General features: G+C 38.8%; 2 protein-coding genes, 1 long non-coding RNA gene and 1 pseudogene across 9 annotated transcripts; 2 read left to right on the top strand and 2 right to left on the bottom strand.

Moving 5' to 3' along the window:
* The first annotated feature begins 67 nt into the window (after positions 1-67).
* LOC106409655 lies at positions 68-5,099 on the top strand (annotated as a pseudogene).
* Positions 5,100-5,197: 98 nt separating this feature from the next.
* On the bottom strand, positions 5,198-7,114 carry LOC106409673 (E3 ubiquitin-protein ligase UPL3-like). 7 transcript variants are annotated; one of them, XR_002659843.2, is made up of 6 exons: positions 6,766-7,103; positions 6,567-6,686; positions 6,343-6,426; positions 6,111-6,273; positions 5,409-5,800; positions 5,198-5,315 (listed from the first exon to the last, which is right to left on the bottom strand). XR_002659843.2 is itself a non-coding variant. In XM_013850256.3 (6 exons), the coding sequence occupies exons 2-6, from the start codon at positions 6,657-6,659 to the stop codon at positions 5,271-5,273; spliced, it is 597 nt and encodes a 198-aa protein (XP_013705710.1). In that variant the 5' UTR covers positions 6,660-6,686; positions 6,766-7,100; the 3' UTR covers positions 5,198-5,270. The 7 variants fall into 7 exon arrangements, 2 of the variants coding, with proteins under 2 accessions (XP_013705710.1, XP_022561502.1); XR_002659844.2 differs by having other exon boundaries at positions 5,409-5,648; positions 6,343-6,430; positions 6,766-7,100; XR_002659845.2 differs by having other exon boundaries at positions 5,409-5,648; positions 6,111-6,241; positions 6,766-7,100.
* Positions 7,115-14,676: 7,562 nt separating this feature from the next.
* Positions 14,677-16,322, top strand: LOC106408957 (transcription repressor MYB4). The gene is made up of 2 exons (XM_013849650.3): positions 14,677-14,980; positions 15,110-16,322. Exons 1-2 carry the CDS (start codon positions 14,718-14,720, stop codon positions 15,729-15,731), a joined length of 885 nt encoding a protein of 294 aa, XP_013705104.2. The 5' UTR covers positions 14,677-14,717; the 3' UTR covers positions 15,732-16,322.
* A 926-nt stretch (positions 16,323-17,248) lies between these two features.
* Positions 17,249-17,834, bottom strand: LOC125590195. Its single transcript, XR_007326399.1, has 2 exons — positions 17,662-17,834; positions 17,249-17,553 (listed from the first exon to the last, which is right to left on the bottom strand). It is a non-coding gene; the product is annotated as an uncharacterized LOC125590195 (long non-coding RNA).
* Between the last annotated feature and the right edge of the window lie 4,884 nt (positions 17,835-22,718).

Genomic DNA, 22,718 nt, shown 5'->3' with positions numbered 1-22,718 from the left:
TTCCGAGCTTCCCTCTATAACCATGGAAATCCTCCAAACATGAGAGCATTCCTATATTACGAGTTTCAATCTTCATTACACAAAACAAAAAGATTTTAAAAAAATAAATAATAAGAATGAAGTCAAGAACAATATATTTGATAGGGATTCTGCTTCTAATTTCGCTTTGTTTAAAGGCAGGCTATGCAAAAGAAGAAAAAGATGATGATGAGAATAATAAGAAGACGAATAAGAAAGGAGTAACATACGATGGAACTTCGTTAATTATAAATGGAAAAAGAGAGCTTCTGTACTCTGGCTCTGTTCATTACCCTCGAAGCACACCAGATGTAAGCAGAGAGCTAATCATATTTATGTCTTCTATTGCCCAACAGCACACTTTATATCATCGATCTGAATTTATTTTTGTTTCAGATGTGGCCCAGTATAATAGAAAAAGCTAGAGTTGGGAGACTAAACACCATCCAAACTTATGTTTTCTGGAATGTGCACGAGCCTGAACAAGGAAAGGTTATCATAAAAAATTATTAGTTATTTTTATGGTTGATTTTTTAAATCATTGTGCTTAAATGGGATAAGTTATAATGGGTTCCAGTGGGATTTCAAAGGGAGGTTCGATCTGGTGAAGTTCATCAAGCTGATCCATGAGAAAGGTCTCTATGTTACTATCAGACTTGGACCCTTTATCCAAGCCGAATGGAACCACGGGTGTGAAACAAGGATTCAAACCAAAAATGATACGTAATCTTTTCTTTCTTTCTTGAACTCATTTATTAAATTTTCAGAGGGTTGCCGGTTTGGCTACGCGAGGTTCCGGATGTTTACTTCCGTACATATAATGAACCTTTCAAGGTAAAAATATATTAACCATATATAAAGGCTTTAATGTAGTAATTTTTCTGAAATCTGATGATATTGAGTGGAAATGAAGGAGCACACAGAGAGATATGTGAGGAAAATACTTGGGATATTGAAAGAAGAGAAGCTGTTCGCTTCACAAGGAGGTCCCATCATCTTAGGACAGGTATATATAGAGCAAAAAAGTGATGTTAAGAAAAACATTGAGCAAACTCAAAGCGTCTCTATAAAATTAAATGGCAGATAGAGAACGAGTACAATGCGGTAAGGCTAGCATACAAGGAGAATGGAGAGAGATATATAAAATGGGCAGCGAATTTGGTGGAGTCGATGAATCTGGGAATCCCATGGGTTATGTGCAAACAAGACAATGCTCCTGGCAATATTATTAATGCTTGTAATGGAAGGCATTGCGGAGACACTTTCCCTGGACCAAAAAGACCCGATATGCCTTCCCTTTGGACCGAGAACTGGACTACTCAGTACGTATTCATGCATGCATGCATGCAATGCTCTTCAGTTCATCTCTCTCATCAACTCAAAACTATATAATCTGTTATATTTCTCCAGGTTTCGAGTTTTTGGGGATCCTACAACAAATAGAAGATCGGAGGATATTGCCTTTGCAGTTTCTAGATTCTTCTCTAAGAATGGATCTCATGTCAACTACTACATGGTACGTACGTTAACCTCACCTAAATATATACATGTGAGAGTGAGACACCTCTGTTTCTGTGTGCAGTACCATGGTGGAACCAACTTCGGACGCACGTCGGCTCATTTCGTTACCACTCGTTACTACGACCATGCCCCACTTGACGAATACGGTAAATTTTACAGACCCTCTCACTGAAAAACTTTAAGGCCAACCCCCAATAAAGCTCTTTTTGGTTAGGTATGGAGAAGGATCCCAAATACGGTCACCTGAAACATGTGCACAGAGCACTTGAACTGTGCAAGAAGGCACTCTTGTGGGGTCACCCTCGTTTCAAGAAACTTGGTCCCGACACCGAGGTCAGGTTACCCTTAACACCACCCCCCCCCCCCTCATTAAATCTCTCTCTATCCGGTTATCATGGGACCTTACCGGTCTGATTTTGGGTTTTGTGCAGGTTAGGTACTACGAGCAGCCAGGGACAAATGTGTGTGCGGCTTTCTTAGCAAACAACAACACAAGAGAACCCAATACTGTCAAATTCAAAGGTCAGAAGTTCGTTTTACCATCTCGTTCAATCAGCATCTTACCTGACTGTAAAACCGTCGTCTACAACACTGCGCAGGTAAGCTCCGGTCCAAGTTCGTTTTAATTAGGGACAACCAGAATATATTATATGGGGTGGGCGTTCGGTTCGGATTGGGTATTTCAGATTTTCGGGTATTTTGGTATAGGAGTATAGAATCCGTTCGGGTATTTCGATATTTCAGGTCGGGTTCGGATATTTTTAGGTCGGGTTTCAGTTATTTCGGGTCGGGATTTCGGATATTTAGATTTTGGAAAGAAAAAAAAAATTCTTCATTTCTCATGGTTTTTTGTATTTAAAAATATAACTTTCACTTAACTGATTTTTATTTTTATAGATTGAATGATTAATAGATTTGAAAATAACATTATAAAATAAAAGTCACTAATTTGATTATTGTTTTTAAATTTTAGATGTAACTTTTGTTAATGCATAAAACAAAAATTTTGACATGCATTTTAAGAATTTTAAGTGAGTAAAATTCACTTTTCTTGCAATTATACGTATATTATCTAATTTTCAACCATGTGCGTAATCAATATAAATATTTTGAACAAAATTAGAGAACTAAACTAGGAATATAGGATTAAGGATACATATGTTCGGTTATCTTCGGATATCTATTCGGGTTCGGGAATTACCCGTTCGGATTCAGATATCCAATCTCTCCTAATTCAATACCCATTCGGCTATTTTCCTACTTCTGTTCGAATTTCGGTTCGGGTTCGGATACGGGTTCAAATTATCGGGTAAAATATCCAGCCTATATTAAAGAAATACTGGTATTATAATTGTTCTGAAACAGATAGTGGCCCAGCACAGCTGGAGAAATTTTGTAAAGTCGGAGAAGAACAGCAAAGGTCTAAAGTTTGACATGTATAGTGAGAATGTTCCTTCCAAACTCGAAGGTAATACCTTGATTCCTGGGGAGCTTTATTACTTAACCAAGGACAAAACTGATTATGCTTGGTACACCACCAGGTAGGTAACTTTTTTCACAAGCAACATATTTTTCTTTTTATTTTATTTCATGCCTTTTGATTCCATGAATGAATGAATACAGCATAAAGATTAAAGAAGATGACTTGCCAGACAAGAAAGGTGTTAAGACTATACTGAGAGTAGCGAGTCTTGGTCACGCGGCTATCGTTTACGTTAATGGAGAATACGTAGGGAATAAGCATGGAAGCCATGAAATGAAGAGCTTCGTATTCAAAAAAACCGGTTAAACTTAAACCTGGAGATAACCACATTTCTATCTTGGGTGTACTAACCGGATTCCCTGTGAGTATTTATTTATAGGAAACATTATTCAAGATTGAGAGAGAGTATACATGTTGATGTTGGGACACCAAATATGGATTGTTAAAAAAAAAAAAAAATACAGGACAGCGGATCATACATGGAGAAGAGGTTTGCCGGTCCACGTGGTGCTTCCATCAAAGGTTTGAAGTCGGGAGAGCGTGATTTAACCGAGAACAATCACTGGGGACATCTGGTACGTACGTGTATGCATGATCAAAATGATAGTATTGTATTTGTGACAAAAGACAACGTCTTGGTTTTGATGATGTAATGAATACTTATATATATATGTTGAAGGCGGGTTTAGAAGGTGAAAAGAAAGAGGTGTACACAGAACAAGGATCCAAGAAAGTCAAATGGGTGAAAAACGGCGAACGCAAGCCTCTTACGTGGTACAAGGTAACACACACATGTCAACTTGGAAAACATTAATTGTCTTGTAACTAAACATTAATAATCCTTTATTATAAATAAATGGATTTATTATTGTTTACAGACTTACTTTGAGACACCAGAGGGAGAGAACACGGTTGCGATTAGGATGAACGGAATGGGAAAAGGATTGATTTGGGTGAACGGGATTGGGATAGGCAGATACTGGATGTCTTTCCTTTCTCCTACTGGACAGCCAACTCAATCCGAGTATGTTCTCTAGACCTGTTACTTTCTATAGAGAAAAGAAACACACCTATTTATCTGATGGAACTTAATTACTCTATATACAGGTATCATATACCAAGAACTTTCATGAAGAAAAAGGAGAAGAATATGCTTGTCATTTTCGAAGAAGAACCAGGGGTGAAACTTGAAGCTATTGATTTCGTGTTAGTGAATAGAGACACGATATGTAGTTTTGTGGAAGAGAATTATCCAGCGTCCGTTAAATATTGGAAGAGACAAGGGCCTAATATAGTTCCAAGAAACAAAGATATGAGGTTGAAGTCACTCATCAAGTGTCCACCTGGGAAACAGATTGTATCCATAGAATTTGCAAGTTTTGGAGATCCCACAGGAACTTGTGGAAATTTCACAATGGGAAAGTGCTCTGCATCCAAGTCCAAAGAAGTGGTGGAAAAGGTAACGTGGTGATTAACTGACTGAGTGAGTTTTAAGATATATATTTTTGGTTGATTAACTAAGTGAGTTTTTTTTTGTCACAGAAATGTTTGGGAAAGAGCCGTTGTTCAATAGTAGTAGAAAGAGAGACATTTGAAGACAAAAAGTGTCAAGATATAGTTAAGACGCTGGCAGTGCAAGTGAAGTGTGAGAAGAAACAGGGAAATGAGCAGAAACATAAGAGAGAAGATGCTGAAGAGGAAGACGATGATGAAGAAGAAGAAGAAGAAGAAGAAAAGGAAAGAGAGGGAAACAATCAAGATTTAAAAGATAGGGTAAAGCGAAAACAAGATCATTAAACAAGAGTTGGTATCTATCTAAATAAAATTTCACTTTGTGAAGCAAGCATGAAATGTTGAGTGTTGACATGGTATTGTGGTCCAATTTATTAGAAAGAATTGTTTTCTTCTATTTATATTTTATAGCTTGTGTTTTTGTTTCTTTTGTTGGCGTCTCTATTTTGTTTCTGCGTAGTGTGACTAGCTATTAGGTATAAGTCTTTTCGTTTTAAAGAATGAAGAGCCACAACTCTGAAATTGAAGACAACCATAATACCACAATTGTTTCTTGATTAGTCAATTTATGTTTTGCTTTTAACTTTACAGCCAAAGAGACTCTGATTTATGATGGGAGAGGAAGCAAATGATGAAGACACTGAAAAACATTGAAGCTAACTTTTATAACTCAATAGTTAAATGAAAATTAACATTTAGGGTGACGACCAAATGAAATCTAAAGGGGGAATGGAACTCAAGTATCCATAGTATTTGAACCATTGACGCTAGAACCATGAATCTATTGGAAAGAAAAAAAGAGAAAGAAAGGATAGTTAAACATACAACAGATAGTATGCATATTACTTTTTGTAGCAAATGCAACAAAAATTACCTGCACTAAAACTGGAAGAAGATCCAATCCAAATTGCTGCAGAAGTTCAGGTTGATCACTAAGCAAATTTTGTCTAGGTGAAACTTTGAGAGAATCTTCTCGTTTTCCTGAGGTACTTGGAGAAGGGTTTTTTTGGCCTGAACTTTTCACCAAAGTGTTTGTGCCAGCAGTAGGAAGGGAGATAACGCCTTGTGGCAATGGAGGGAGGAGCTCGTTCGCTAGGTAGACAATCTCAAAAATCTAAGATACAAAACAAAAGTTATAAAGCTCAAAACATTTCTGAAAAAAAAAGACCTCGCATCGTCATGTGTAAGAAGCAGCGAACCACGGGCTAGAAAAAACAAGTAAGCCAGAAAAAGAACATTGATGAACCGCTTCTCTGTATACCACCTCTAACATAAGACCAGAAAACAAGTATATGTAAATTGAGGCATCTGCTTCCACATAAATAAATTAAGCTCAAAAGACCTGTACATATATTATGATCTATACACTATTCAAAACACCTAAGCAAATTACGGCAAACAAATAAAAATGAAGAGACTAAAGCTGATATAGAGAGTTGATCCTAAACTCAAGTGATCGACTTGTAGGTGTTTCCCCTAACCATCTCACTGTATGCCAGTTATTTTAAAAGCTAACATTATTTAATAACGTATTCACAAAAGAAAATTTGTGATATCAATAAGTAAAATACAATACCTGATCAGCAGGCCTGCTCAGTGCTGGGGGATACAGATGCATAAGCAGAGACAGCAGAACCCAATAGAATATCCTTAAGAATGCTACTAATACCCAGAAGAAGTAATGTCCTGGATCCAAGAGGTGACCCGCTGGCACAGGTGGAAAGTAATAGGATTAAGCCCTGTGCAAATATGGTGAAAATGTCATCTTGCGAAAGGTAAAGAGAGAACACAAAAGAATTTACTCATACCGAGAGATGCTTGCCCACGTCCTGAATTGGTAGTGGAAAGAAGAGACGCAGCTTGAGTGACCAGGCCGTGGTTGCATAATTCATCTAACTTGACAGGGTATGATGCAAATGCTTCAGCAATCCGAGTAAGACAGATAGAGGCATATTCTAAAACAATGGAGGAAACTGGGAAAAAAGAGTGGAACTAGTCAGTGCCATATGATGACAAAGAGAAGGTCAATTACCTTGGAATCATGATACTGGAGAAGGTTTGTCAGTAAAGGTACAGCTCCCAATAACATAATCAGATGCATCAGAAGGTAATATTTCATGCACATATTTGCAGCAGTAGATAGTGCTAGACGCTACAAGAAGCCAAGTAAAAAGTGCATTAGATACCAGTGGAGAAGAAATCAAGAAATGAGAGGACAGCCATTAAAGCACCAGCTCGCAAACAGAAGAAGAGGGGTAAGAGCCCTGGCAGCGAGAAGCATAATGTCGGGATTGGATTCATGGTTAAGAAGAGAAAGAAGAAGGAATCAAGAGAGATGGTGGGTAAGGAGTGTTCGGAGGCAATGGATAACATGTGGCAGAGGTGGGGTGGGGGGGGTTAAAGCCTCGATCTCTTCACCTTGGGAGCGCAAGCCAGAGAGAATCTTCTTCTTCGTTTCAGTGACACGCCCATGCTTTCCTTTTATTTTTTGTTTTGTTTTGTTTTAACTACTAAGAGCAACTGCAACGGTGATTTTAGATGACTCCTTACACTTAATCCTTACCATTATTTCAATATAATATTATTATTTTGGCTTAATTAGCTAGGGATCAATCGTTCAAGTAGGGATCAATCCTTCAAGAGGGATTGGAAGGACTCAATCCTTAACACACGTGTCTCTCTCTATCTCTCCTCCCACGCTCTCTCTCGATCTCTCCTCGCTCCATCATCTCCCACCATGATCCTTATCGAAACCTTTTCGAAAAATCCTCTTCTCCCTTTTCGTTTTTTCCCCGTATGACTCAATCCTTAGGATTTTTAGCTACGCTATTGGGGATATCGTGTTTTGTGTGTGTTGAATTGGCAGGAGGGTACTCTGACTTTGGTTGAAATTTTCATATGTGGTCTTGTTTTGTTTTCTCTTCATAAAGTTTTGTCCTTTCTATGGTGAACGTGAAGCTCTTTTTCTGTTTTATCTGGATTCTGTTATCGGTCAAAAATCTCATGAAATGAAATTGCATAAATCTTATTAGTTGTTTGAAAAAGCTTGAATCTTTTATGTGTTGTTCCTTGGAGTTAGGTTGTTAAAGAAATTAGAATTTTTGCTAAGGTTTATTTTTTTTTTAAATGACTTGTTTGTGTCTGGCAGGGGAAGTGAAATGGCTCTTATCAATTTGGAAGCTCATGTGTTGCTGCTCAGTGGGGGATTCGTCGTCCTCATGTTGCAGTCAAAGCTTCTTTTTATCCAACCAGATTGGAATCTCACCATGACAAGTAAGAGTCTTTAACTTTACCATGCCTTAATTTGTTGAGATTGCTTCTTCCCATTGCATATAATTGCTGTAAAGTGTTTAGTCTTACTGCTTTGTAAAGTTTCATGTATCTGAGAGGCTAATGAAGTTGTCTTTATTTTGATATAACCTTCAGCAGTTGCATCAGCCAAATAAATTGTTTGGGAGCTTCACAGTCGAGTATGTTTTCACATGGCTCCTTGCCCTTCTTGTCACTTGTAATGGGACAGTCCCGTAATTCACATTCTCGTAGAGGAGCTCGCTTCACCGTTAGGCCTTAGGTTGAGTAAACAAAATATACTTTTGAGTTTATGTCGTGGATCCCAATAACTGTCGGAACGTTACAGATGCAGTGGAAGTGAATGGAGGGATTATTGTGTCGGTGGTGAAGGAGGAAGATTGGTTTAAGAAGCATAGGAGCCGAGTGAAAGTGATTGACTATGGCGAAGCTGTCATCATGCCTGGTCTTGTTGATGTGTAATTTTGATCTTAAACCACATCACCAAGGACTCGGTTCTGTGTAGTTTCTGCTTCCTTCTGGAACAATGGTTGCTGCTGCTGGTAATCAAATCATGTTTCAATTACTTTGAGTTTCGGTACTTAAACATTGGCTCTTTCTTTGAAAGTTAATTTCCTAGTAAAGTTGGCTCTTTCCTTGACCAATGAAACATGAACTCTCTCTTTTTTTTTTGAACTTCATGAATACAAAACGCTAATGACTCTAATTCAAGTAACACCAATGGACTTGATTCTTTTGATTAAGTCCTTAACTATTCAAAAAAAAAAAACCAAAAAAATTAATGTTTTAATAATGCTAAGGACTCTAATTAGAGTAACACCATTGCATATGCTATAAGGTATGTCGTCGGGCCCGTCCAGCAATTATAAAGATCTGCAAGAATGCATGGGTTTAACTAAAACCCCACTAAAATGTATAGGCCTTCCCTTTCTCACGAAAACATGTCACTACTAGCCAACTGACCCATGAAAAGAAAACTTCAGTACAAATAATTGAACTATCAATCATATAAACTGCATGCAGACCCTTGTAATTTGCTCCTATCTTTCCAAACTATTTGCTTATCCTAATATGGATTTCCTTCACATGTGTTGCCTCTTTTTGACATGAGGATACGATCATTTCGTTATAGAAAATGGACTTTTTTCAACAGTACTCTGTATATACATACAGATTGCACGGTGAGCAATTCTCCGCTATACTCAACAATCTCATCTCATCTCCTCCAAAACTTTGTCATAATTGATTTCCTGTGTATTTTCTAATCTTTTCTTTTCTGTAAAATAATGGTTTTTATTATATATTTTCATCACTGCCGTAGTAACTATAGATATAAGTAAATCTTAACATATTCTATAATTTCTATTTTATCTATTCTTATTTATATAAGTAGATGTGTGATTGCTGAGACCATTTTTTGTATCCTTTACCGTCACCAACTATCCAACTTATTTTCACGTCTTTGCAAGGGCATATCATAGTAACGTAGAACTTTTACCGGAAAAAAAAACACAGATCATAGTAGTATCTTACGCTGCTCAAAATAAAATCCCATATTAGTAGTTTACCGTGAGATAATGCAGCGTTGGAATTAAAACACTTTAAAACAAATAACAACAAAAAGTGGAAGGTGAACCAAATCCCACGTCCTCAGTCACAAATGAACCCTAAATAATACTAGTATTTAATAATTATCCAACTCATAGCCATATCACTTACGCTAAGAAAATGACAAATTAATTAGTAATAGTACTTTATATTATTATAGGGCATCTGTACTTCTGTAGTATGCTTGGCAAAAGGAAAATACAATTCTTATATCATCATCACACACCGCTATTTCATTCACGGCATCATTTACAATCTCATTAGATAAACAAACGTTAATTATTTATACAAATATAAAGAATAATTCAGCAGAACTTAGCTGTTTTTACTTAAATATATATTTCCATGATGTTTAAAACGCTCTTTATAAGTAGTGTTTTTTTGGTTAGTTAGTGGTTGTGCAATATTCTGGTTAGGCTCTTTTAGTAAATTACAAAGAAAGTAGAACAAGAAATCAATTAATTAGAGTATTTGGTGAATTTTAAAAAGTGATTTGAGGTTTGATTTGATCAAATGTAAATGAATATATCTTCTGTTGCTGATCTGAAGAATCTTGGGCTCTAGCTGAGAACCTGGCCTTCTAGAAGAGCGCCATCATCATGCATGAAATGAGTGGTTGTATACCAGTAGATTAAAAATTGAATTCAACAACTCTCTCTTTTTCGTTTTTTCCATCTTTTTCAATAAACCATTATTTATTCAAATGTTCTCAAATTTTCCACCTAACTTACCAAATTTCACAATTTAGTTCAACTTTATGTTTAAACGCATATATATATACAGGTACACAAACATACAAGATAACTAATGTATTCTTCTCCTACCTACTGCCAATGTTCAAGTATGTTTCTTGCATCATAATGAGGGCCGTCCCTGCCATAAGGCGTCTCTGCCATAAGGCCAGTGAGGCAACAATAGCTTTAGGTCACAAATTTTCTTACAATTTTAGAGGCCACATTTTTTTTTGAAAGTGATTATGGTCAAGTGGTTAAAAACATTATTTTCACTTTTTGTTTGAGTTGGAGTTTGCACCTTCAACGTTATGGTTTATGTTAGACTTGTAATTTTTTTTTTTTTTTGGTCACAAACTAAACTTCATTGAAAGATTAAATTGGGTTCATTACAAGGTTTCTTAACACCTGTTTGGCTATGCCATCCACGTTAGAAACTAAGGATCTACTGACCCAATAAAAGGAAACTGAAACGAAAGCTAAAGATAGAGAGTTGATGTCGCTGAGGATTCCGTGCAAATCTGAAACATTTGAGCCATCCTTGATTGCCGTCATCAGTTTACTTGAATCAGACTCGAAAGAGATATGTTTGAAATCCAACGAAATCGCTGCCTCCATCGCTGCCAGTAACGTCAACCCCTCCGCCACAAAGGGTGATTTAACATTTGCAAAAGTTTGGGACCCTGAACAGAGGTGTTCCTTCCCAATGCCTACAAACTCCCACGCCACACCCGCGTGGTGCCCTTCCCTGCTCCACGCCGCATCTGACCTACAGATAATCTCGTTTCTTGGTCCTTTCCAATCAGACTTGTAATGTTTCCTTCTTTTTTTTTACATGTGCATTCTTCTTTTAGTTTGATTTTTATTTTATTTTTGAAACAACCTCCTTTTAGTTGAAATAATTTATTTGTTATCTATGTGTTTCTATTTTTTTTTTGTTATTTAGGATTACAATAATAATAGTTCAAACAAACTAGTGGTTTTTATTTTACTAAAGTATCTACTAATTATCTGATATTAATCTGACATAACTAACCTACTATATCATTTTATATTTCAAACAGAAAATATAATACATATATATATATATTTATTTATTTATTTATATTGTATAAATATATGATATTGTATATAAATATGTTTTAGGCCACCAAATTTACCGGGACGGCGCTGATCATAATCACATCATTTGTTACAAAAATACGATGGAAACGAATACTCTTATCACTTTATCATATTTTACAGAAAAAATATACGTGACATATACGGTTAGCGCTATAATAACACTGTTATTATATCCCGTCCAGTTAAGAGGTTAAAACCCTTCCTAAAATATTTATTTGTAAGTCTTGGTTTCAAGTCTGGCTAGTTAAAATAATAATAGGAGTCTGGTTTAAGAAAACCATGCTAAGTCAAGGTTCTAGAAGGCACATTCTTATTATATCCAAAAGCTTTATTATATTATATACACGCATATCCTGTTTGGTGGTTCTTGTTGTATATTGGTTTTTGTATACATATAGAAGAAGCATGACCATTATCACAATGGCCATCATTTGACAGAGATATTTAAAACAATATATTTATGCAAGTTATACCATACCCACACATAATAATTAGTTATTTGGTAATGCTGTGTTTAGCGAGTGATTGTATGTATGATTATATTATGAATTAGAAGAGTTTACATAATATATTAGGGCTAAGACATATGTATTATTAATTTCAAACAATAATTAGCCTGATGCAGTCTATATACTAGAGAATAAGCTGTTGACCAGTATAAACCACGCCTATAGTTGACCTGCACTTGTACAAAATCACTCATTAGAACATGTTTATCTTTATGGGTTTCTTAGATTTTTTTTGTCTAAAAAAAAAATTAAAAAGCAAACCAATCGCGTGCCGCCACGAATCAGTGGGGCCTGCGAACAGTATAAGAAACTCACAAGAATCGATTCTTAATTAGTAATTTTTGCTTAAAGGTTTTACGTACTAAAAACATCACTAAAGACTCCGGATAAACATGATGTAACTTTACCACCAACCTCCCCAACTAAAATTTTCCCTTCTCTTCATTATTGATTCCAGTTTATATTATAATAATAGAGTAGATTAAGGCCAATTCTGGCAGTAAAAGCCATTAACAAACTTTTTTTTTACTTTCAGTTTACTGAATTTCAGATTTTCTATATATATAATTATTTCGTAGCATAAGATATGAAAATTGTTTTAAATGCAAATGAAAAATAAAAGAAAAAATTGTTCAGTCTTATTGAAAATATTTAAACGTATTATAAAGTAGAGAGTATGTACAAATAAGATACTTTTAAGTTTTATCTCTTTTAAATTGTTGTCATGTTTATTAAAAATAAAATAAATCAAAAGACCATGATGCCACCATATATGTCAACCTTCTCACTTATTGAACCAAAACGAAAGGCCACCATACACTACTACTCATTCAAATCCTTCCCACCAACTCACATCTAGAAGCAATTATAAGTTCAACTCTCCTTCTCTCTCTCTAACATCTAGAAGCAATTGTATATATGTGTATCTATGTGTATATATATACCTCTCTAGCTTTATGTCAAAACCTTATATAAAACTATGTATAAGTAGAGAATACGATAAAATGTAGAGAGAGAATTCTCTCTGCAGATCTTAGATCTAGATTCAAATTTTGAATTTTTTTCTCCTTGTTTTTTCATCTGAGCAATGTATGGAACACAAGAAGATCTCCTATCTTGAAGCCACCGTATGCGCTCGTCCGTCTTGTTACTCCATTCTAAGTCTCGTATGAAGCAGCTCAACCTTCTCATGGCTCCTTTGGTGATTTCGTCTTTTCAGTCGCAACTCCGCCCTCCGTCTCGACTCCGCACTCCGTCTCCTCCGTCCGTCTCGACTCCGCCCTCCGTGTCCTTTGTTTCCACTCCGCCCTCCGACTCGGAGTCGCGACTCCACCCTCCGACTCCTCTGTTTCGACTCCGCAATCTGTCTCCTCCGTCTCGACTCCGCCCTGCGTCTCATCTGTCTCGACTCCGCCTTACGCCTCCTCCGTCGCAACTCCAAGTCCGTCCTCCTCCGTCGCAACTCCAAGTCCGTCCTCCTCCTGATCCGCCACCGTGTACGTATCTCCCTGTGCTACCTGAAGCTTGCTCTCCGCCAAAACCACCGGATCCTCCTGACGTACCGTTCAATCTCGTGCTTCTTCTTCTGATGTTCGACACAGTCTCTTCTCAACTGGTTTCAAAAACTCCTGATTTGAAATCCCTTTTGCTGAATCTGGTGCTTGTGTTCAGTGATGGTGTTATTTCTCTGGTGTATGTTGATGACACATGTTTTGTCTCAAAGTGTTTGTCTCCTGCAGTATGCAGTGTGTTCCTTTACTGGTACGTTGATTGGAGTCTTCACCGTTTTTCTCCCATAGATTTCATATATCCTCCTCTCCAGTTCATTATGCTTGTCATAGTGTTTGTTGATTCAACAATGGGTTGCCCCATCCCCATCCCCATCCCCAACTCCATCTCCGTCTCTCTTCCTCTTCCATTAATCCAGGTGTTATCTCAGAGATTTTTTAACTTAATATTAGGTGATGAGTTGATATCATTGGTTTGGTATATTGAACTCTCCTTTGATCTATCTCTGTTTCTCGCCTTGGTGCGGCCCTTTACTGCAGTATGCAGTCCCTTTACTGCAGTATGCAGTTCTATCTTTGTGGTATTCGAGTCCTTATGTGCTCAGTTTCAGCTTAATGGATTGATGCCTCACATATCCACTCATCATGTGAATCGGATCGTTTACTGTCCGGTTTCCGCTTTTATGGAATTTGTTCTTCTCCCAATTTCATCATCTACTTTATGTGGTTTTGGTGTAGGGAATGTATTGTTGAAGATTAGAGATACTTCTAACACTGAAGTTCTAATCAACGGCTTTCTAGCCATGTTGAAGATTGTTGATTGTGCACTTGTTGCTGCTTCAATCTTGGGATTTATATCACTGATCGTGGTCACTAATTTCCAAGGCTTCATCTTACTTTACAGCTCGATAGTCGCTGAGATTAGAGGACTTCTCGACATCATTAGTTGTTTAAGTGTTTTGTATGCCCATATCTTTCTATGTTGCATTTGCTTCCTTGTAATAGCTGTTTGTTGTTTGCCATGGATGGCTTCGTCTTCGTGTACACACACTTTCTCCATTTATGGAGAGTAAGACTTTTATAAAAGTAAGGTTTGATCAAAAAAAAAAAATATAAAACTATGCAACGAAGCTTTGAACCTTCAACCTAAACCCAAAATCCAAGTGCCCCACCAAATGCTTCTATCTTCTTCCACTACACAAAAAAAAACAACTTACTCCCTTTATACCCTTTTAGCCTAAACCCTCGCTAAAAGCCAATCCTCAATATATATATAATAACAAGAACAGACTTGATTAATTCATATATCTTGTATATATATATGTAACATTTTCATATCAAGACATCAAGAAATAAAGATCTAACCCACAAAACATAAATAAGTAAAAAAGGCATGGGAAGGTCACCGTGTTGTGAGAAAGCTCACACAAACAAAGGAGCATGGACAAAAGAAGAGGACGAGAGGCTCATAGCTTACATTAAAGCTCATGGCGAAGGCTGCTGGAGATCTCTCCCCAAAGCCGCCGGCCTTCTCCGGTGTGGCAAAAGCTGCCGTCTCCGGTGGATCAACTATCTCCGGCCTGACCTTAAGCGTGGAAACTTCACTGAAGAAGAGGACGAGCTCATCATCAAGCTCCATAGCCTTCTTGGCAACAAGTGAGTACTTAACTAATATGCAGTCTCTAGAGATATATTGTAGTTCATGCAAAAAAATAAAATAATAATAATAACTTGGAATTTCGATGTCTAAGCTTGTAGATATATTATTTTTGTTGATATATATAGATGGTCGCTTATCGCTGGGAGATTACCGGGAAGAACAGATAACGAGATAAAGAACTATTGGAACACACATATACGAAGAAAACTTATAAACCGAGGGATTGATCCAACAACTCATAGACCAATCCAAGAATCGTCAGCTTCTCAGGATTCTAAACCTACACACCTAGAAGCAATCACGAGTAACACCATTAATATCTCCTTCGCTTCTTCCTCCTCTACTCCGAAGATGGAAATATTCCAGGAAAGCACAAGTTTTCCTGGAAAACAAGAGAAAATCTCAATGGTTACGTTCAAAGAAGAAAAAGACGAGTGTCCAGTTGAAGAGAACTTTCCAGATTTGAATCTTGAGCTCAGAATCAGTCTTCCTGATGTTGTTGATCATCGTCATCAAGGCTTGGTCGGAGAGGGAAAGACAACAACACCACGACGTTGTTTCAAGTGCAGTTTAGGGACGATAAACGGGATGGAGTGCAGATGCGGAAGAATGAGATGCGATGTTGTTGGAGGTAGCAACGGCAGTGGCAAGGGGAGTGACATGAGCAACGGGTTCGATTTTTTAGGGTTGGCAAAGAAAGAGACCAACACTTGTCTTTTTGGTTTTAGAAGCTTGGAGATGAAATAATAATGATTGTTAAATTTAGCTAAGGCGCGTAACTGTACAAACTCTTTTTGTGCCTAGAGAATTGATTCCATGGTAAATTCTTCATCCCTTTGTATGACAAATTTACTGTTGGATTTTATATATAGTCTTGCTGAACAATTTTTTGAGATCGTATAGTATAATTTGTAAACATTCAATGATTTGCAGATCAGATTTTCACAGAGAAATCAACTAGAATTTGAGTTTCATAGTTTGAGACGAGACGAATAGGGACTGTAGATCGATCTCTACTTTATATGAGAGTATAATTTCTTATGGTTGAGATTAGTTTATGTGGTACGTAAGAGGTTCGTTGCCCAAAAACAACTCATTATCCTATGTTGGAGATAAGCCAAATAAGGAGAAAAAGATTATTAGTAAAATGCTTTCATCACATAATAATTGGATTATAAAGAGATGATATTTTGTTAAGCTGTCTAATAAAAGATGAACGATACTTAGGTTTTACCTTTTGGTGAATGGTTAAATTCACCACACTCTTTATAACAAATTAAAGTGTCATATATGAGTAATTAAAAAAGATAATAAAAAAAAAAAAACTGAAAAAAAAAATACTGACATTAATTAACTCCGTCTGCAAAATTCTGAAAACCTAAACTCTAAAACCATGAATCCTAAATCCGAAACACTAAACCATAAATCTCAATCCTAAAATCTAAACCCTAAATCTTAAACTTTAAACCCAAACTCTAAACAATAAACCCTAAATCTTAAAATCTAAACCCTAAAGCCTAAACCCAAAACTCTAAACCATAAATCTTAAATCCTAAAATCTAAAATCTAAACCCTAAATCCTAAACCCTAAACTCTAAATCCTAAACTCTAAACCCAAAAATCCAAATCTTAAACCCTAAACTCTAAATCCTAAACCGTAAACCCAAACCTCTAGGTAATAAGATTAAGGTTTACGGTTTAGAGGTTTGGGTTTAGGGTTTTGGGTTTAGGATTTAGAGTTTGGATTTAAGATTCAGAGTTTTGGGTTTAGGGTAGAGGATTTAGAGTTTAGGGTCTGAGATTTAGAGTTTATGGTCGAGAGTTTTGGGTTTAGGCTTTAGGGTTTAGATTTTAGGGTTTATTGTTTAGAATTTGGGTTTACGGTTTAAGATTTAGAATTTAGATTTTAGGATTGGATTTTATGGTTTAGTGTTTTAGATTTAGGGTTTATGGTTTTAGAGTATAGTTTTTTAGAATTTAGAATTTTGGAGACGGCGTTAACTAATGTGGATGTTGTTTTTTTTTTTCAGTTATTTAATTTTTTATTTTTTATTGTTTTTTTAACTATTTTTACATGTCACTTTGGTTGACTATGAAGAGTGTGGTGAATTTAACCAATTACCATAAGAGTGAATCCAAGTATTGTTGGTAAAAGATTACGTCCGAAGAAAATGGAATGGAAATAAATCCAAGTGAGGTTTGCAGATAAGTTATAGGAGAAAAATTAATGTTAGATATAAAAGGAAAATAAATAAAAGTTATACTTTTTTTTTTTTTTGTCATCAAAAGCTTTATTTCAAACTTAAACCGGTCCTATCGTACTAGCCTCGTGAGCTAGCGGAATAGAGACCATACTGTCAACCAACATGTAGTGTAAATCACGTGATCGGGCCTCTTTTGCAAGAGCATCCGCACGGAAATTCAAAGAACGAGGTATAAAACTCAGCGAAAAGGAAATAAAAGAAGTTCTCAGTGCCTCAATGGCATCAAGCTCTGGATCAAGTGCTGGCCACTTCTTAGAGAAGTTGATGATGTGTACCAGCTGTTGACAGTCTGATTCCAAGCGTACCTGCTGGAACCCACGGCTACTAAGCTCCTCCATAGCCCACACTAAACTCTCCGCTTCCGCATGTAGTGGGGATGGGACGTTGATTAGTTTCCTTTGCCCTCGCATTACCTCCATGTCGCCATCGAACACAATAAAACTCAGCCCCACTCCAGTATCTTCTAGGACCCAAGACGCGTCGAGCTGGCATCTCCATCGTCCCACCCTTTCTTGTTCCTCCACTTCCGCTATCCTCTCATTCCCGTCGTCTGCTGCTTCCAAGATGTCCGGCAGGATCTGCGCTAGCTTCCATGTTGTAGCTTCCGAAACCGCTAGTTGCAGGGTATCCACAGGTGATGTATCCTTGTTATTAAAACATTTATCGTTTCGTGCCTTCCATAAGTACCAGATCAACCATGGAAAGAAGGCCGTGCTCTCAGCTCTGCTAGGATCTGTTTGCAAATTCAGTAGCATATCAAAGTTAACAAAGATTGAGGAACTCGGGAAGACCCCCGGAGACGTCGGGACTGTCGATAATGCCCAACTTTGAATCGCTGGCGGGCATTCAAAGATGATATGGTTAATCGTTTCATTCTCCGCACCACAGCGTTGACAGACCGAGTCGTTACCGCAATGTCTTTCTTTTAGCTTGCTCGCTGAGGCGACATATCCAGACAGAGCTTGCCACAGAAAATGCTTGATTTTCCGCGGCGCCTTAAGTCTCCAAACCTTCTTCTTTAAACCATTGCAACTCGGTCCCAGGCTTATGTCCCCACGCAGCTTTTTCCGTTGTTCAACTGCAATGGTGTACCCAGACCTCACTGTGTATACCCCCGACTTTGTATGCTTCCAGCTGTAGCCGTCCTTGCGTCCCGTTTTGCTGATCCTAAGTGTGAGAATACGAGATACATCATCGGCAGCAATAAATTCATTTATAACGCCAACATTCCATTCAGCCTTGTCGACATCAATAAGGTGGTGGACTTTAAGATCAGTATCCATGATCACTGTCTTTGGTTTCGCCGCGCGAGCAGGTTCCGTAGGGATCCATGCGTCTTCCCAAACTTTCGTGTCTGCCCCTGTTCCTATCGTCCTCTTGATTCCACCGATGAGAATCGGTCTAGCTGCCATCAAGCTGTTCCACCCAAAAGATGGGGAATTTGCTTTACCTATTACAAGTGGATTCGAGTGTCTGTAGTATCTACCTTTAAGAACTCTTGCTAGAAGGGACTCGGGATGTGTAAGCAGACGCCATACTTGTTTAGCGAGAAGGGCCAGGTTGAAATCTCGGAAATCTCGGAAGCCCAAGCCTCCTTCCTCTACTGGTACACAGATTTTGTCCCATGCCACCCAATGCATCCCCCGATTGTTATTGCTTGTACTCCACCAGAAACGCGCCACTGCGGCGGATAGTTTGTTACAGATCTCTAAAGGTATCAAGTAACACGACATCACATAAGTCGGTACTGACTGGGCCACTGATTTGATTTGCACCTCTTTACCACCCTTTGATAATAGTTTACCTGACCAAGAGTTGATCTTTCCATTCATCCTCTCTTGAACGAAAGAAAAAACTTGTTTCTTTGATCCACAAATCTTTTCCGGCATTCCCAGGTACATTCCCATTCCTCCTTCGTTGTTAATATTGAGTGATCTTTTCAGATCGGTTTTTGTGGACGCTATGACCTTAGAACCGAACAGAACTGAAGATTTAGACTTGTTCAGTTGTTGTCCTGAGGCTTTCCCATAGACGTCAATGATGCGAACCAGTTCCCTGCATTGAGATTGCTCCGCTTTGCAGAAGAAGAGGCTGTCATCGGCGAAGAGTAAATGAGAGATGGCGGGGCTCCCTCTAGCAATCTTGATACCCGTAATAGTTTGATCTCTCTCCGCTTGTTTTATATGCGAGATCAGAACTTCCGTGCATAAAATAAATAGGAACGGAGACAGCGGATCGCCCTGTCGGAGACCCCGGGACGGCACGATCCTCCCTTTGGCCTCTCCGTTTATCAAGACTTGGTACGAGACGGAGGTAATGCATTTCATTATCCTTGCCACCCATATATGATCGAAGCCAAATTTTAGAAGTAGGGCTTCCATAAACCTCCATTCTACGCGATCGTAAGCTTTACTCATATCAGTTTTGATCGCCACGAACTTCCCTTTGCAGCTAGGATTTGTACGAAGCGCGTGAAACATTTCTTGGGCCACAAGGATATTATCAGTGATGAGCCTCTCTGCCACAAACGCAGATTGCGTCTCTGAAATGATCTTCGGCAGGATACTTTTCAGCCTAGATGATAAGATTTTTGAGATGATCTTATATCCCACATTGCAGAGACTGATCGGCCTAAATTCAGTCATCGCCTCCGGTCTTTCAGTCTTTGGTATTAGACATATATTAGTCATGTTTAGTCTCTCATCAAGCTCCCCCGTATCAAAGAAACCCCTGACCATATTGCAGACATCCTTCCCAACCGAGCTCCAAAAGCGTTGGTAAAAGAGGCTAGTCATGCCGTCTGGACCAGGCGCCTTCTCCGGGTTAATCGCAAAAGTAGCATTTTTAATCTCCTCATCTTGAGGGATACGAAGTAGATTCTGATTCATGTCCTCTGAGACTGTCGCGGTAATAAACCGGAGGGATTCTTCAATGGTGTCTGGGTTTGTCGTAGTGAACAACGTCTGGAAATAGTCAACAGCGACTGCCTCTATATCGTCCTCTTTGTAAACCCATTGATTCATCGAGTTTCTCAGGCGAGTAATTCTGTTGCGTGCTCGTCTTTGTTTGGTCTTCGCATGAAAATATCTTGTGTTCCTATCTCCTTCTCGCAGCCATATAACTCGACTTTTCTGCTTCCAATAAAGCTCCTCTTCCCTATATGCTTCACAGAGTTTCCACTTCAATTCCAGTTCTTCTTCGCTTGAGATCATCTCGTCGTTTTGCACTTGATCTAGTTTTTGCTTTAAGCTTTCAATAAGCTTTGCGCTGTTGGTGGGATTCCGTTTCTTCCACCTTGAGATGGACCTGCGAGTCCTACAGATTTTGTCATAAAGCTCCAGGTCGGGTTCCATCTTTAGTGCCTCCCATTCTCCCTTAACAGTGTCGATGAAACCTTCTTTACCAAACCAGTTACGGTCGAAACGAAAGTTTCTTTTTCCGCGAGCCCCTCTGTTTTGAAACCTCGCTAAGATGGGCCGGTGGTCAGATCCCCAGCGCAACAAATACTCCACATAAGTGTGGGAAAATACATTATGCCAATCTTCATTTCCGACGGCTCTGTCCAGCCTACATTGCACCCGTCCTGCTCTGGTTCTTCCTGCCCATGAAAAAATGTTCCCTTTAGATGGAAACTCAATCATCCCGCACCCTGCAAGCATGTTTTTAAACGGCAGGAAAGAGCTTTCTGGTCGTTTTCGCCCCCCTCTTTTCTCCAAATTGCTTGTGATCTCATTGAAATCCCCCATCAAGAGCCATGCTCCTGTCCTGTTTGCACTCATCCGCAGCAACCTTTCCCATACATACTCACGGTATTCCACCACCGGATCTCCATACAAGAACGTGATAAACACTTCCTGTCCGTCTATCTGCGCTTTTATATCAATCATACGATCATTATAGAAAATAATATCCACCGCAGAGTCCTCCATGTAAAACAAAGCCAATCCACCGCCCCTACCAACAGGGTCCACGGTGAACAATTTATCATAACCAAATTCAAACTTAAAGTCTTGCATAAAAGAAAAATTGTTTTTTGTTTCTGAAAGAAAAAGAAAGCTAGGTTTAAAACAGCGATGCAACTCCCGGAGGTGTTGCTTGGTCAGGTAGGCTCCGGCCCCCTGACAGTTCCAGGCGATTGCACTCATATCTGAGTACTGGGTGGTTTCTGGGACCCCACCGAACCTGATGCAGCAGTAGATTTTCGGCCTTTGGTAACCGAAGGATACACCTCAACACGAGGGACCACCTTTGAGCCTGGGTCTTTCGTCATGAAGAGACGCCCCTGTTTGGCCAGCTTGCCTTTTGGTGATGCTCGACCTCTATTCGCAAGCTTCCTGGATGCAGCTAAACCTTTTGTGTCTGGGCTTCGCGTACCCCTGCGCTTATTTAAGTTTGCCGGGGGGAGAGGGTTCTTTTGCATCCTCCTGCCCTGTTCCGACATCCTTCTTGGAGGTAGGTTGTTCCTACTTTGTTCTCTTTTCTCTTTTCCCTCTCCTCCTAAGACTCTTCCATCTTCGTGTTGTTTCTCCAAGTTTTTAGTACCTGCGGTTTGATATTCTGGAGCCATCGTCTCTTCCACCATCGTCTCTTCCACCCTAGTTTCATCAAGCAGGTCATCATTGTCTAACATTTCCTCATCCATTTCAAGTTGTACGCTGGCATATTGTTCCTCAAATTCTTTCAACTCCTCCTCCGTCATCTCCTGCTCATTATCTGTTGGCTTGTCCAGTTCTTCTAGATTTGGCCTGTTAAGGGATGGAGCACCCGTCTCAATAGGACTTCGCAATGATATCACTCTTTCTGGAGAGGTCACAAATTCCTTTTCTTTCTCCGTAATCACCTGATTACCAGGGAACTCAGTTTGAACTGTATCAAAAATCTTCAAGATTCCACTTGCCGCACGGACTGTATCCAGATTTGTTTCTTTATCTCCTGCGTTCGCTTCAATAGCCTTCCCCTTAAGCATGCGTCTTCTTTCATCTTCGGTTTCCCTTGCTATCTCTCTCACATTCCTTTGGTTAGGGGAGAGAGCCATTTGTTCATCTCTCCTTTTCCCTGGCTCTCGAGTCGGTCGCCATTCCATTCGCGGCTGCTGTCTAGGCGAGTGGTATCGTCTTCCTGCGCCATCCCCTCTGTCATATCTATGACTTTCAGAGATAGTCCTCTGGGAATCTGGTGAGTTCCTAGTTGATTTTGATGAGAGATCCATTCTTCTGTGCTCATAATGCTGGTCTTTATTCGTTTGGTCCAGGTTGCGACCCCTGGTGTCAGGACTGGAACCTTTAATTCTCCAGCTCGAGGATGAGACCGAGTCACCGTGGTGGCCCCTCACAGAACGATTTCCAGAATCTCTGCTGCTGTGCTTCGACTCCTCATATTTATCCCTGTTGTAAGGATGATATCTCTCCCGATCACGGGGATTTCTTCCTCCATAGCTATGATCAATTCTATTCCAAACATTCTTTGCAAT

Source organism: Brassica napus, chromosome C7, assembly GCF_020379485.1.
Source record: "Brassica napus cultivar Da-Ae chromosome C7, Da-Ae, whole genome shotgun sequence".
In the NCBI taxonomy this organism is placed as follows: domain Eukaryota; kingdom Viridiplantae; phylum Streptophyta; class Magnoliopsida; order Brassicales; family Brassicaceae; genus Brassica; species Brassica napus.
Note: the sequence above shows the minus strand (reverse complement) of the source record. Positions and strands in the feature narration are given on the sequence as shown.

Bases quoted from the DNA above. Each gene is read 5' to 3' on its own strand.
- LOC106409673 (XM_022705781.2), bottom strand. From the start codon at position 6,659: ATGTGCATGAAATATTACCTTCTGATGCATCTGATTATGTTATTGGGA. The intron at 6,431-6,566 runs GTAATTGACCTT...TACCCTGTCAAG, and splicing joins TCCAGTATCATGATTCCAAG to TTAGATGAATTATGCAACCA. The intron at 6,242-6,342 runs GTATGAGTAAAT...CACCTGTGCCAG, and splicing joins ACGTGGGCAAGCATCTCTCG to CGGGTCACCTCTTGGATCCA.
- LOC106408957 (XM_013849650.3), top strand. From the start codon at position 14,718: ATGGGAAGGTCACCGTGTTGTGAGAAAGCTCACACAAACAAAGGAGCA. The intron at 14,981-15,109 runs GTGAGTACTTAA...TGATATATATAG, and splicing joins CATAGCCTTCTTGGCAACAA to ATGGTCGCTTATCGCTGGGA.